At 39.8% G+C, this 16,351-nt stretch overlaps 2 protein-coding genes across 2 annotated transcripts in view; both read right to left on the bottom strand.

Annotated features, from left to right (window-relative positions):
- Window positions 1-1,425, bottom strand: part of cacna2d3 (calcium channel, voltage dependent, alpha2/delta subunit 3) — a 40,797-nt gene extending 39,372 nt beyond the window's left edge. Inside the window, exons 1-2 of the mRNA XM_035520589.1 lie at window positions 1,328-1,425; window positions 851-932 (exon numbers count right to left, since the gene is read on the bottom strand). Of these exons, the coding sequence (XP_035376482.1) occupies window positions 851-932; window positions 1,328-1,425 (180 nt within the window). The remainder of the gene's footprint in view (window positions 1-850; window positions 933-1,327) is intronic.
- A 5,273-nt stretch (window positions 1,426-6,698) lies between these two features.
- Window positions 6,699-16,351, bottom strand: part of LOC113579158 (voltage-dependent L-type calcium channel subunit alpha-1D-like) — a 78,498-nt gene continuing 68,845 nt past the window's right edge. The window contains exons 40-49 of the mRNA XM_035520235.1: window positions 16,033-16,166; window positions 14,849-14,953; window positions 13,888-14,258; window positions 13,068-13,094; window positions 12,103-12,231; window positions 11,860-11,999; window positions 11,577-11,707; window positions 11,094-11,414; window positions 10,783-10,824; window positions 6,699-9,988 (exon numbers count right to left, since the gene is read on the bottom strand). Of these exons, the coding sequence (XP_035376128.1) occupies window positions 9,638-9,988; window positions 10,783-10,824; window positions 11,094-11,414; window positions 11,577-11,707; window positions 11,860-11,999; window positions 12,103-12,231; window positions 13,068-13,094; window positions 13,888-14,258; window positions 14,849-14,953; window positions 16,033-16,166 (1,751 nt within the window). The 3' untranslated portion in view covers window positions 6,699-9,637. The remainder of the gene's footprint in view (window positions 9,989-10,782; window positions 10,825-11,093; window positions 11,415-11,576; window positions 11,708-11,859; window positions 12,000-12,102; window positions 12,232-13,067; window positions 13,095-13,887; window positions 14,259-14,848; window positions 14,954-16,032; window positions 16,167-16,351) is intronic.

Genomic DNA, 16,351 nt, shown 5'->3' with positions numbered 1-16,351 from the left:
ACCATTTAAGGTCTCTTTATAGTGAAGAGTCTCTGTTTCTGTCATGCATTAATTTTTCTATATAGCCACAGCAAAAGATCACTAAATCAATTATCATCAAAAATAAGACTGAATGTGAAATGGGAACAGCTTAACTACTATATCTACTATTTCGGGGGCTGTGTACCAAATATTTATTCAATTACAACTGAAAAATTAATGTATGCCTTATCTTAAATCCACACAATCTACACAACACGTGTCGTAACAGTCGGATTTACTGCGTCTACCAGTGAGATTTCCCTGGTTAACTTTAGCCTGAGCGAATCGAAGCTTAGACTGAAACAAAACTGACAGTGAAAAGCTCCAGTCCAATAGTTTCAAAGTCGAAAGGTGTAAATCCAAAGGTTCCTTCTTTGCTACTCCCTTGTGGCGAAAGGAAGATACTTATGAACGCTATGAAACATCTCTCTCTCTCTCTCTCTCTCTCTCTCCCTCCCTCTTGCCCTCTCCTACAATACACCTACTCGGTTTATCTAACAGGCCTGATTTTTCCAGGGGTTGGACCGCCAAAGGAAATTAAAGATGAGATCAGAACACACATATGCTCATGCACGCACATGTGCGCTCAAGCTCCCACATACACGCTGAGGAACAGCTGAGTCTCTGATCACACACCTGAGCCTTTTCCAAACCCATCTGTATGCAGCAGAGCTTCAAAACAATCCAACACACTGAAGCACTGCTGACAAAAAGAGATAGAAAGAGAGAGAGCGAGAGAGAGACAGAGAGACACAGACAGAGAGAGAGAGAGAGAGAGAGAGAGAGAGAGAGAGAGAGAGAGAGAGAGAGAGAGAGAGAGAGAGAGTACCTTCTGTAGTAGCTGGGAACCAGAGTATTTTGTGGTTATGGATTTAATTTCGCCACCGAAAGCTGAAGCCCACAGTTTAACCCTGTTTGAAAAGGAACAGAAACAACATCGCATGTCACTTAGCAAAATTACGATGGAAATGTTCATTCTCGAGGGTTGTGGTACCGTTTACGGGGTAAGCATATAGCTTTTAGCGTCTCTAGATATAGTCTACGAATGAGATTTCCTGTTTTAGATTAGAATTTTAGATTGCATTTTTAGATAAACTAATAGCATATATATATATATATATATATATATATATATATATATATATATATATATATATATATATATATATATGTGTGTGTGTGTATGTGTGTATGTATGTATGTATGTATGTATGTATGTATGTATGTATGTATGTACGAACTTTACATTTCTTCGTTGTTAGTGCATTTTCTTAATAGCATGTTTCTAAACAATTGTCTCACTCACACTCCGAGTGGGATCCCGTGCTGGGAACCGGTCACGGCCGCAATCGCGAAGCATAAAGTAATCCAGGAGAGAGCATGGTGCACGTGCGAGGGGGGCATCCTCGGGAGCCGCATCATCTTCTCTCTCTCTCTCTCTCTCTCTCTCTCTCTCTGACAGCTGTACCTACGGCTCGCGACCCTTTCAAAATGTTCCTGCGTTCTGCAAAGCGCGTCGCGTCCGGAGTTTACTCGCGCTGTCCACTTGTCACACCGCAATTCCTCGCCAGCAGATATAAGTGACCATGAAAAAGGCTGAAGGCAGCAAGGAGAGGGCAAAAGATTGAAAAGGTTGTGCACCGAAACCTCCAGCCGCGGTTATGCTATAATCCCTCGGTTAAATTTCTTTCTCCCTTACTTAGCCACTAACTTTATGAAAGGCGACACTTTCAGATGATCACATATACCGAAGCAGGTTAGTCATGACAACAGAGCAGAGCTGCTGAGACCGGCAGACTATTCCCTCTCAACAACGCGCATGAGGATCTGGTTGCCGTTTCTGTCGCGAGCGTGGAGAGTGCAGTTCCCCCTCCTCTGACGTTCATGCGTTCTAAATGAGGCGCGAGCGCGAAACTTTGACAAAGAAGAGCACGCGCGCTCATCACGGTAGGCAGCAGACAAGCTGCTTGTATCGCTTTGAAGTTTAACGGGGAGCGAAACACCTGAAAGCGCATTGGATCGAAACCATTTTGTGCACATATTCTATTTCGAATTTCTGACCTAGTACTTTCTGGTAATCGAAAATTTTCGTAAAGTAAGCTTATTTGTCGTAAAATATTAGTAAATGTTTTTTATTGTTCACATTGTAGCCTTGTAACAGCATTGTAACATTCACTTTCGGTCATATTCGCCAAGTTTTGTACTGTAGGTTACGACAGAAAAGATAAATTACCTAAAAAAAATTATCGAACCTAACACAAGTAAACTAAACCTTTAAATTATGTAATGTCATTGAGCTATCTTTATATGCGACGAATTGGCCTGTAGTATCAATTCAGCACTAACGTAATGGACTGTGATTTGGTTGATTGTTTGGGTTCATTTACAACCAGTAGCTTACGAGAGATCACTAAGATGACTTCTTGCCACTTATAGTTTTTAATACTAAAGCCAATTAAACTGAATTAAACAATATATTTATTAAATATCAATGTTTTGTTAGCTCATGTTATTGCAGTTGGATTGATATATAATCGGTGTGTAGATTTTCCTATTTTTTGCTCTCATGCCAAAGCAATTGAGGCTATTTTAATAAAAACAGGCGTTCTGGCCTCCAGCAGCATAGACAAGGCGCTACATTTCTATTTATTCAGCTGTAATAATGCAAGTCAAACACTTCAGCCACCAGAACAGCTCTGTGATGTAAACCTAATGCTGTATTACCCAGGCATGGATATTGACAGAATACGCGACTACTTCACATTTTTAGGGGATCCACTTTATGATTAATCAGAGGCCTAAGATTTAAAACAATTTTTCTTCAATTTTAACTGTGTGGGAGTAATCTCTTTACACCCCCGGGATTTTATTGATTTGAGAATTATGTCCCGTAGAAGAACGATGTACTGGATTAGGATTCACCGTTGTTTATTTCAAAATCGAAATCAAAATGTATTTATATAGCACTTTTTACAACAGATGTTGTCACAAAGCACCTTTACAAATGTCCAAGTCCAAACCACCAGTGAGCAAGCCAAGGGCGAAAGGTGGCAAGGGAAAACTCCCTAGAGCATGAGGAATTAAACCTTGAGAGGAACCGAGACTCAAAGGGAGCCATCCTCATCTGGCGGAATTTATTTGACATTGTTTCTTCCGAGGAAATACTAATATGACGAGTTAATCGAATTAAATGCTTTCTGGAGTTTCAGTCAGTCTAACAAACTATAGACCGGGTGATTATTAACTAAAGGAATTAGCGCCCATGTGGCACAAATGTATTTACGTTTGAGAATCAGGCATGCCATCTACGGTTGCCTGTGTTGGGGCTTGTCTGTTCTCTGTCACATTGAAACATGCCAGGCGTCTGGACTATGCTCTTGCAATATGACAAAATGATTATAAAAAGTAAACGAGATACACATATGTGTTTAAATTCTTGATATTTGGATAATGTGGATGCAAATATATTTAGTCAATTTATTTAGTCTATTGTCAATGCCAAAAAAATGTATCTTGAAATACTTAGCCATTATTTTTGGTTGAATTTTAATTGTGGAAAGAAACTTCAAAAATCCAAAAGTTCATTCAAATGTTCATTTATTCAAGTGGGGTAAAGATGGTTTTGAAAATGAGCTTTAAAAGGGCCAGAGTTTAAGTATAAGCCTAGGTCTGGATCATGGTCATTAGGTTAATGGTCTTGCTGCTGTGTTATTAAAAGACCTGTCTGGGTGCTAGATGATTTGTCCAAGCAATTACTGAACTCAAAAAAGCATAACAGTAATGAATGTGTCATAGATGCAAACCCAGGCTAATTAGGTTAGATCAAAGCCTTAGGAAACTAAGCATACTGTAGCAGCACAGTGAGGTACCATCTGCTAGACACCTGCAGTGCAATCAGTAAATCCAACCTCCACGCACAGTATGTATGTTCCGAATTAAAACACTATAATGGTTTAAAGGCTGGGCTGGGCTATTGATATGATGGAACTTATCAATATGATGGAACCAATCTATTTGCAGAATATTTAAAGGACAACTGACCCTGCTCCCATACTGACTGACTAAATTAGTACTTATTGTAGGATATTGTTTATGTTGTTTAACAAACTCTAGCACTTATTGTTTATTGCACTTATCATTGTTTAAGATAAAGCTTATGTATTTTGTACTTCTAGGTATCAGCATTGATCCCTGTATTTCTACAGTATTCTAGTTCATTGGTATGTGGGACTTTAATCTACTGTACTGTAGTAGGATGTATTCTATGAGTAAATGACAAAGCACTTTTGTAAGTCGCTCTGGATAAGAGTGCCTGATAAATGTAAATGTAAACTTACTGGCGAAAGAGCAATAGAAACACATGCTGTAAGACTTCATTTAACACACATGTTACATGTTATTGAAGTAAGAAATGGTGCTATGTGCTGTCCTGCAAACTATTTGGTAATTGTTAGATAGATAGATAGATAGATAGATAGATAGATAGATAGATAGATAGATAGATAGATAGATAGATAGATAGATAGATAGATAGATAGATAGATAGATAGATAGATAGATAGATAGATAGATAGATAGAGACCACGCTTACTGGGGTGTTAATGAAAGAACATGTAAATCAAATAGGATTTCTGAAGACGGCCATTTAACTCATATTCTTATATCCAAATAATTTATATGTTATTTCTTAGCTCGCAGGCCAAAAGACAAGTGCACTGCGGCATGACCCATTCGCACGTATTCACATAAATCTATGTCGCTGTGTTTATGCGCAAAATATGGGAACCTCAAAAACCCCTAAGGATGTCCAAAGGTCCTTCCTTTTCTGTAGCACTGACAGAGAAGTGCTCTTACTGTCCGATTTCGTAGCCGCTTCGGTCCTCGTAACCTTTTTTCCTGTCACGGCTGTCCTGATGAACGCCAGCCGATGTTTCGCCCTGGTGAACCTCGGACCCAGGCAGACAACAGGCGGTTTGCCATCTATGGTGAGCAATGCCGCTGGACATTACATTACCCTGACCAGCGCACAGTCTATTGGAGGTGTTCTGTGTACCGGTGCTCCGTGAATTATCGACAGAGCATAAGTCTATTTCAGGATTAATTCGGCTTTACATGTTTTTACTTCAGTTTCAGTTTACAATTCTGGCAAGCAGGTCAGCGTTAATGTTTAGCATCACTTTTTTATTTCGAAGAGAAGCTAAGCGCCACTCTATTTTTTCTTTATTTTTAATCTGTTTTCAGAAAAGGAAAAGGTTTTCATTGTCAAGATATTTAGAGAGATGAGCTAGATGTTGTGCCCAGTAGATAGCTGTTGAAAAGCTATTAAAAGCAAACGTACTGCTTTGAGACAGAAGAGACAAGTTCTCTGTAACGACTAGTAGGTTACCATTGATGTTTGAGTAAAAATAATCAAACAAGAAGACCTATAATACTCCTTGTACGTGTAGGCTACTCTGCTGCTCGGTCGTATATACCTAGACAACACTTCCATCTGGTGGTTGACATCGCGTTTGCTCACCAGTTCCCATGAACAGCCTTCCGAGGATGTGCTGTAGGTGTTCATCGCCATCACACATACGAAGCCCGAACCTTTCTAACCGCTGATGTCTGTTATATTGTGCATCTGACAGAACGTTACTGTGTGTTATCGTAGTTGGTTGTGTGTCTTTGTTTCTATATGTTTACTCGCAGCACGTTTCGGTTTAATAAAAAAAAAACAAAAAAAAACGCATTAAACTAAGATGACGCGTTTGCATCCTGCTCCGCAACAGATGTTGCCCAGGTGGATACAAATGGCCTCTATCTGTGAAACATTAAAATGTTCACCTTTGCTTTAATTCATGTATCAGGTTGTGAATCTGAAAGAAAGCTGTGACATGAACGTTGCGCCATTTTATTAGAGACATCTACCTTTGTCTTGGCACACCCAGGGTCCTCTGATACTTGCTGATGGACATTGGAACAGTAGCGCTTACCTAAAGGATTCTGGCCAACCAAGTTAATTCCTTCACAGCAGCTGTCTATGCTGTGGCATAAGAACACTTTTAGCAGGATGACACAGCAGCATACCATAAAGGTCAATAACCTTCACAGCCCCCAGATCTTAATTGAGTACATATGAGACCATTGTCCCAGTTTGGGGGTCGCGACCCCTAGTGTTCCAATTACCACGAGAACTGCGGTTGCCCACATCTGTGGTCCCTCAGCTGTGCAAGCAAAGTGGAAAAAGTAGTAGGCCCCTTTCACAATCCTAACTGAAGACAAAGTAGTAGGATAGTTACTAATAGATAACACCTCAGATATTCATAGGAGTATATATAAATAGTGCATTGTCTTACCAAATCTAATTCTATTCTTTCTTGTACACTGTAGGTAGAACATGGTGCTAATAATACCAAGACCATAAGGTGGATTCCCAGTGGAGCACTTTCATACTGATTGATTTATATATATATATATATATATATATATATATATATATATACATACACACACACACACACACACACACACACACACACACACACACACACACACACACACACACATTGCTCTGTTTAAGAGCATTTGACAGTTTTATAATTTCGTTTGTATTCTATAAAATAGACGAGTCAATTCTGATTTTTCTTTTTAAATTTATTCAGTAATAATCATTAGAAAATAAAACTTCAATATTGATTCAAATCAAGTTCAGGTCAAAATAAATAGGAAAGATACAAAAAATGCATTGATACAAAACCTAGAGGGTTTTCATAAATGATTAGCTATGAAGAGAATAAAACTGATTACAGGAGCAAAAATTAGGACTTTCAAGTAGAGAATTATCACACATTGTCTTTTGAGTATATATGTACATAATATGCATCATAATCTTTAATTTCCTTATAGTATTAATACCAATAGCAATGTTTATAGTAGTAGTAGTAGTAGTAGTAGTAGTAGTAGTAGCAGTAAGAATGTATAATTCTAGAATGAAAAAGTTAATGTTTAAATCAAAAGACTTTCTTTGTAAACTTGTACATTACCTTAAGGATGTGTTTTTAACCCATTACCATGTTTTATTACAGAGAGGTGCACATTTTTCCATTTTTTCTTTTCCTTGTACCAGCACTGAAAGTAGAGATGTTAAATGAAAAATATATATTTCACTAATTTCACACACAATCACAGAAAAAGTACAACGTTTGCTCACCTTAATACATAAAACTGAATAGAAAACAGGAAAAGCCCAAAAGCAAAGACCAGGAGCCATGTGCTAATATTTAAATTACATGAACCAAATATATATTTAGGTATTTTTATTTTGTATAGTTCAGGAGTCCCTGACATGAGGTAAAAGCAAGTTACTTATAATTATTTTTTAAAAGTTTTTTTTTTTTAAATAATGCATATCTTTTTCTTAAAGTAATTGCTACAAATAGTACAATGTGCCTAGAATGCGCATTGGTCCTCTCACAAGTTATTTTCACAAGATATTTTCACAAGATATGTTCAAGAATGGAACATATATATTCATTTTCTCACAAAACATTTAAGAGAGCCCTTTCATATGTGCACATACAGTGGTTGAATCCACATTTTTCTTTCTTTCTCTTTTTTTAATACAGTGTTCGGTTGACTAAAAGCACAGTAGTACTTGCTCAACAAACCCACAAATCACTCCCAATAACCACAAATCCCATATCACCTTTTTCCCCTATGTTTAGTCTGTGCTAAAACTCAAAATTTCAAGGCAGTCAAAAATGTATTTCTGTCTTGTTGGAAGTGACATGGAGCGCCTGGTTTGAATCCAAGGAGGGAGTGGGGAAGCCTATTTTAAGCACTATAAAATGTTAAATGTTTCTGAAAAAGTGAATGATTTTAACACCAATATGTTTTCCCCTGCAGTAATGGAGGCAAGAGAAGCAGCTAAAGTGGTGGGGAGATATCGAGATAAAAGAGAGAAGGGGTCAGTATTGCTTAGCCTGTGTAGCCCTGCTTCTTAACAATCAGCAAGCTGACTGTACCATGTCACTTGAAATCTACCGACCACAATCACGCCATCACTTCAACCGACATTTTAATCTGTACTACTAAGGGGAAAATGACCCCAGAAACATCGGTGTACTTTATCACTGACCTGAAAACAGCTTTGCTACCTTGTGTTAGTGGCTGTCTGAGATCAACTCTATCTTATGGGTCCTAGCATTTGCAGATATCTCAGTCAGACGACTTGCATCTGGCAAGAGAAAAGACAGCTTCCTAATAACCCATTCAAGCAGCATTAGGTCAGTGCACAATGCATTTCAAACCCTCATGTGCACCTCCTCTGCACAAAACACACAACAACACACAACAGAGTGAACAGAGAGCGATAGCCCACTACAGAGTGATCAGGCCCACTACAGTATACAGTAACACTAGTTTGTGTAATAAGACAGCGCCGCATGCCCCAGCAGCATGTCTGGGAGTGAAGAGCACACCTCATAATTCACACTACCTACTGGCAACTCCAGGGAAGGAATGAGTTCTGATGCTGTGGACAGTCACAACCATGCACACATACATAGACACACATACACACTCACAGAGAGAAAGGAATATTAGCAAAAGTATTTGCATATCTTGTACAGGTGTGACACAGTCATAACCTCAAATAAAACCAAAGCAAGAAAGCATATTTTTATGCAGACAAAACTGAGGATGTGCATAAACAGGTAATTATGAAAAGCAAAACCAGAGTCCATAATCCAATAAAATCTAAATGTATTTTTGTTTTTCCATAATTCAGTAACATCGATTAGGATTAATATTGCTGATTTCTTTCTCCTACGGCGAATTTCTTTCTCCTACATAATTACAAAATATATGATGTCCCTTTAAAAAGTTTCCTCTTTGTTTTATATTACAATTAATTTACAGCATATTAATTATGAAAGTTAAAACAGGCTAAGCTAAGTTAAAAAAAACCCAACAACAATTGAAAACATTTAAAATAAATGCTGCAATTGTCTTGAAAAAGTAGCTCCAGATTGATAATGTAGTAATTCTTAATAATTTATGATATTACCTGTAAATCAGCATGGATTTTTTAGTTTTAGTTATCTAAATATTTGTAGTTCTCATCAACCTTTAGTGAATTATTCTATAGAATTAGTACAAACTAAAGCCTCTAGGGGGAGAAATGCTTTACATTACTTGCATTGAAAATGTGCTTGATATGCAAAACCCTTATTAAAATGACTGAGGTAATGACATCTTCAATTTGATTGTCATCACCTTGGAAACTTCCCACCCTCCAGGATACCTCATGTCACTGTCCATTGGTGCATAGCCAATCACAGTTCAGCTTTAAAATTCATCATCAGCTTAGGGGCGATCTCCAAAGTATGATCATCAGCCATCTGACAGACTGGAATGCTGTTGCGAGGAAACATGACTCCACTCTGGTTCTATGACCCCACAGCCCACAGCCCCCGAGAATAGGAAGGGATCAGTAAGTCTTTACTCTAGGTGCCTTTCTTTCCACAGTGAAGGCACTTCTTTTGGTTATAAGCCTGTAGATGCACTCGGTTCTGTTTAATATCTCAGTTGCTGGGAACATACTAGTTGGTTAGCGCTATCCACTAACTGGATGCTATAACATGGTGATGCAGATCATCTCATCCTTCAGCTCCTCCTCGTAGCGAGGCCGGGGGTCAGTTTCAAGCTCCTCATCGCTGTAGCTTGCCGACACATCCTGAATGTCATGGTCTTTGTGACGCAGGAAGGGGAAAAGTCCATTGACCCCATTGACCCCTTTGACAGTATTGATAACATTGAGCCCATTGGCCCCGATGAGCCCTGTTACACTGCCATTCAGGAGGTTGCTCGCTGCACTTTCCATCTCATTGAAGGTCATTTTATAAGCATCTGCAATCTCGTGCTTTGTAGCAGACACAAACTTGGGGTCCTTGGCATATCTGCCCAGTCCTTCTGATATCAGAACCTGTACATCAGAAGGGACACACCAAAAAAAAAACAAATGCAGAACCAGACTTCCAAAGTCACTAAGTAAGGAGATATGTACATCAGTATTTATGTGTACTGCTTTGATAATTCTATATCTCCTTCTACATATTCATTGTTGATTTAACAGTGTAAAACAATCAGATGCCTATTATTAACAGTCTAGAGCCCTGTTTTATCAAACATTTTTAGCACACCCTCATCGACTTGCCCTCAAAACACAGGGGTAGATATTACGTTACGATATTACGTCACACTAATGGTCCCTTGCAGGACAAGGGTAAAGAGTTTTTTTCAACCCAGAACACATTTACTCTTGGTAAACACTATGTCTTGAGCTAAATTGCTTTCCTTGAAGATGTACAAGCTATTTCCTTCTAAGTCATAAAACCACTCAACCATTAAAGAAATGTCAATGTAAACTAGATAGAAAAAAAGTTCTACCCCAGTATATGCTTGTTAGCTAACTAGCTGGCAGAGGTGCATTGACTGTCACTGTGTAGACAGAGTACCTCACTAAACCTAATATGAATGTAGCAAATAAAATGTTATATTTGAAATAGTTAGTATATAGTATAGTTAGTATATCACCCCTTTTTATACTTGTCACAACTTACAAAATAATGCTGTCCCCTATACTGAAGTTATGAGGGTATCGGCGATTTCCCCAAGCAGAAATGATGAGGGCAAGTCTTTCAGAGGGACATTATATGGGGATACATCTAAACAGGGATGTAAGGGGCCTTATCCAAATACAGAAAAGCTGAACACTACCCCACTCTCTCCTTGCTCCTCCACTTTAAAACCTCCATGTTTCTGGGATGCACGCCAAAAAAAAAGGAAAAAAAAAAGAAAAACAGTTCTAGAAAAAACGTTGGCAGTGCTAGGTTAAGGTTTAGGGTAATTTGCCTTTTTAAAATCACATCTTAAGATTCCTCACAACACAATTTCATCACAGTCTGAACATGAAATGGGTTCTTAAGCTGTAAATCTTGGAAAAAAATAAATGCCATTGACATTAAACTTTGATCCTCTTAAAAGCAACTGGTCATGAGAAAGAATTAGGGTTTTAAATTTAGACTCACCGCCTCCACTAGGCTGGCAGCACTGTCTCTTTTCATCTGGTACTGGTTTTGGTACTGGTTTTGGTACTCAGATGGGATCTGCAAGTGCACAGGTGAGTAGCTGCCCTGCTGGACATCGATTTCGTCTGTGTACCATGCGCTTTTGCGCGCCGAAGGGCGCGTGCTGTTGAAGAGTGAGCGTTCCTCGCGGATCAAGGGTGTATAGTAAGGGGTTTGGTCTTTGCTGGTGGGCGAGGCTGGGGGCGTGGCCCATGAGCGGCTAGAACGAGCAGGTGAGACCCTGTGGGCTATGTTTGAGTCCAGGCCTGCTACTGCCATCACCTGAAACACACAAGTAGTCATAAAAAATATATTAAATATTAAATATATATTATGTTCAATTAAATAATACTGTTTTAAGTATAATTTGATCCTTAATTAGCGCTTCACCAGATCATGAGAGTCCCTTTTATTATTTCAGCTTTAGAAGTAATGAACTGTTACCTGGTGCTGCATTAAATGCATTGGAAGAGCAGTTCGCTGGCGAGGAAGATCGTCCGCACTGGTCTGTCTGCGCAGACACTCAAAGTTGAAAGAAGACCTCTGATGGCCTGGGTTTGTCAGAGGAGAGAGACCTAAAGGGAATGACAGGGTGAATTTGCATACAGTCACCTGTGAGAGAGCCTGGAATGAGAAAATCCCCAAATGACATAAAGCTGAGGTGTTGCGATGATTTCATGGACCACTACATCATCTTTCCATCACAGCTATCTGCAAAGAGACCCACCTTGTGGTGTGGGAGGAAGCAGCCGTCTCTTTGGCGACCGATATGAGTCACGGTAAATGGGCTGGAGGTCATCTTCATAGTAACTGTCAGGATATTTGTAGCCGCGAGGTGTCTCATACTCGTGATCGCTGTTGGGGTACCTGGGAAGGAAGGGTTCATGCAGTCACCAAAAGACACTAAACAATCAATCAATCTAAAAATGATCCTGTAATACGTGAATTAGTCGTGTCGCCCTGGTGACACCTGTTGCGTGGCAGCATGCATTCATCTTCGTAATACTCCTCTCCACTGTAGTACTCTCCAGAGTAGCGGTCTTCTTCAAAGTCTTCCTCACGACGAATGGTAGGGCGTTGTCTAATGGTTCCATTTGACCTGCATGAGTGTTGGGGGTTGCAAGAGGTCAGCTAGGAATCAGCACGATAGTTAAGGATGGTAAGAACATGCAGTGCCATGCGGACCTCTGGAGGTAGTGACACAACAAAGACCTCCTTATCGACAAACAAGCACAGGTTCTTCGAGTCAATACATCTTGCTTGAGGCTCTCTCAAGCACTTGCACCATTAAATCATAATACAAAGACGTGGAGAGTGTTCAGAAAAAAGAAAGTTTGAACACAGCAGGGCTATAGTGTTAGGGTGCACCATTAGACCGTTTATCAGTCAGAGACAAAGCCTGAGACTGCTATGTCAAATAATGTTCTCTGCAGAAAACCTTAATATAGCACTGCCAGCGTTTCTTCTAGAACTCTCCTTTTGCTTTTTCCATATAACTTTTTCTTTCTTTCTTTTTTTTGACCTCTGGTGCCAAGTTAAAGCAGACAAATATCCATGCAGGCAATGTTTTTTAGTATGCCTGACTTAAAGGACCACCCCTTTAATGGTAACGTTACAGGGATGTTAAATGTCCCTATTCACATGTACAAATTTCTCAAACCACAATAAAAGTTCTAACTTCCTCCAGGAATCTTCTTTAAGGCTAACTTGTTATTAGTGGGTTTCTTTCTCCCACAGACACGTCCACCATAGTCTCTTCTTTCCATGTCCCCCCATGGGACAGCCGGCACTGAAGAATCACCTTGATTGGTTATCAGCTTATGACTGAAAATGTGCCTGCTTCACAGGTTTAACCTCTGCAGAATTTTTCATCATCTGACCTGTGGCTGCCCTAAATATACTACAGGAAAATGCATCACCTGGAGTGGAACGTACCTAATATACGTCTCATAGTAGCGCCTTCTGCTCCAGAAGCAGAGAGATGGTTAAGAGAAAGCATTGTGGTTAGGAAAGAAAAGACAGGAGGCTGGAGAACGCAGATAGAAGAGAAAGAATGATAGCTACATAGCATAGAGAATATTACACATATACAGCATCATATATGCAGTGGCTGGGAGCAGAGTGACTAGTGACTAGATTTCAGCGTCTGCATTTCAGTTCCTGAATTCTGCTCATTTACGATTTAAACTGGAAGCCAAAATGCACTTGACTAAATCTGTGAGAAAGATCATGGCTGTCTGTAGCCAATGGCAGATGAACAGGAGGAAGATGACAGAGAGGTTTTCAAGTAAATAATGTTTTTGATGTTTCAAATGTAAGTAAGAGGAAATGGATTGTTCTGTAGGTTCACTATTTAATTAAATGGCAGCTAATAAATGTAAACATGCAAAACTTGTAAACAGCATAATGATTAAATTAAACAATAAGGTGATCGGAGTGACATGGGTGAAGAGCTGGAAATTGCTTTGTTTAAAATTTAATAGCTACAAATACAGTACCCCATAATATCAGAAGAGCTCTAAAAGTCAGCCAAAAGGTGACACTTCAAAAAATTAAATTTGTTTTGATGGGAAGAACTCACTTCATTATGCTGGCCCACATTTGAATTAGCGGTAGCCAATTCCACACATTTGAACACATGTAAGACTACGTCACACAATAAAATGTGAGTGCCTAAAGCTTCAGAATTTGAATCCCAACTTCACCGAGAATATCCCACAGGGTAATAAGACAACATCTGCCAAGGTCTGCTCACCTCGGTACGTGCGGCTGCGTGGGTTTGTCAAGGTCGCTGGGGTTGTACACGCTCGGGTGTGCGTTTGTGGGCATGTGCTGGATGAGGTGGATTGTATCCACGCTGGGCAGGCTCGAAACATTGGCATTGTTCAAGTTGACGTTGTTAGCCTCGGGCACATTGCCGTTGGAGCCGTGGTCACTAGGAGGTTGCGTGAGGTTTTGGTCATGGGTACTGTGGGCCATGACGCTGGCGCGGTCGAGCCTCCCCACAGGTTCCTCCATGTTGACGTAACGTGGGGGTGGATGGACCTGCAGGGGGCGCTGTGTGGCATTGGTCTGATGGACAGAAGTTTGGTCTCTGTTGCCGTTGTCAAAAAAGTCGTTGGCTTTCTGTTGATGAACAATGGAGACCAATGAAGCTGTGTTTTTTTCCTCAATGAGATGCATAACCTATTGGTGAAAATTGGTCTACTAATGAAACAGTCAGCTGATGTCCTTAACAGAAAAAAACCCCACAATAAGATGGATAAAAGAAGCTGGTTTAATGATGAGTGAATCTGATGAAGGTACTCTTGGTATAAAGTAGAAATACAGATGATCTGTTGGTTAAAAATGTACACCATATAGCCAACTGCTTATTGCTCTGTTTGCAAAACCCATTATGTTAAAAAAAAACAAAAACTTTCAGTTACAAACTGAACTCTATTTCAATCCTACTGATCCTAGAACTGCTGACATTAATCAGCTCAACCCTTCTGCTTTATTAAAACAAGGCTGTGATTTGAAGTTCAGCTGTATCCTGAAAGGTGTCAATAAGTTGTCTATGGAGAGTATAGAAGTATCCACCTGAATCCCCATCTATACTCTCATCTGTTTCCTGTGGAGAAAATATTCAACCTGCCAACTTCTCTCCTTCACCAAATACTAAATAGTAGGAGAATGGGACATTGCTCCGTTGTGTAGGGGGTGTTATTATTCACCTTTTCCTCCTCAGGCATAATGTTTACTAGCTCCTCATCCTGGAGGTCGCATGATATGGCACGGCGTATTTCGGGCCCGACATCATGCAGCGTGCGGAGCCCAGCCTGTAACCATGACAACACAGGAGAGCCAAGAGCCGGCTCTGTCAAAGGTTTGCGACTAAACAGAGACGTGGATGAGAAAGAGGAAGAAAAAAGCTCTCGTGCATACGGGTGTCACAGACAAGACGGGCAGGACAGGTGCGTGAGAGATGAGAGCATTTTACAAGGGACAAATGAGGACAGACACCACACCAGATAACCCCTCCACACATTTACAACGGAGGATCAGAACAGTGCACTACGGTCTCTGCACACCTCAGTTTATTGTTTTGTTCTTCTAACTGTGTGTACTAGTCGTACAGCTAAAATAAATGCTTATTTAAAGATATATTTGAAGATCATCAGCTGGGAAAACAAATGCTCTAGAAAGCAGGGAGATTATGTTTCTATCAGTTCCCACCTTTCTTCTAGTACACATATACAAACAGAGCAGTGCAGTGAATCATGGCATTTTGTTTACAGGGCCAGAGACAATGAAGATGAGGATATGAAAGGCCTTTAATGGAGAAGAATGTAAATAAATATATGCACTGCAAACAAAACATTCACAAAACATGAACATGTACACACATTTCCACTGTTTTTTAAATACTAATGCATCTATTTTCAAGCTACAAAATTATTCGCACACCAACAGAAAAAGAGAGACGCAGCTGAGGTGTCAGAAGCATAATAGATGTTAATCAATGGCAGACGATTTTCAACTTTCTGCTGTCCTTTCCTGCATGCTCAGAGGGCACCTGACCAAGTCTCAGGCAATGACACAAAGTGTGCATGGTGTGCACAAGTGCAAAGATTGAAAAGGAAAGAATTGAGAAGGAAAGAATGTTTAAGCGTCTTACCACAATGGTGATCCCCTACCACTCTGCTAATTCAAATTTACAACCATACATAATAACAGATATCCATATAAAATATAACACACACTAATACATAGTACAATAACTGGGACTAGGACTGAATTTTTGTGCTCACAGGTAAAATTTAAATGTTGATATCCATTGCATCAATGAGCACCACTAATTTTAATTACTCGCACCTACACTGCAAAAACCACACACAAACAGATGTGCCCGGCTCACCTGTAGTGCGATGGCTGTGTTAGTTTCTTCGACCTGCTCTTCAGCTGCGGCATCTTCTTTACGTTTCTTGAATTTCCTAAAGTAGTCCTGTATCAGGAAAGTGGCATAAAACTTCCCCAAGGTTACCTCATCATCTGAATGAACAGAACACACAGATACACAGTTCCTATGTCAGTGTGCAACTTTAAACACCCCCTACACGGACACATACCCACACCCACACACATTTCACAGGACCAATACTTTCATCAAACACAGCTCTTTAGCATCATCAAAGACATGCACTAAGTCTTTCTTTGACCTCTGAACTTTGCTGATC

This window comes from Electrophorus electricus, chromosome 20 (assembly GCF_013358815.1).
Source record: "Electrophorus electricus isolate fEleEle1 chromosome 20, fEleEle1.pri, whole genome shotgun sequence".
NCBI lineage: Eukaryota > Metazoa > Chordata > Actinopteri > Gymnotiformes > Gymnotidae > Electrophorus > Electrophorus electricus.
Note: the sequence above shows the minus strand (reverse complement) of the source record. Positions and strands in the feature narration are given on the sequence as shown.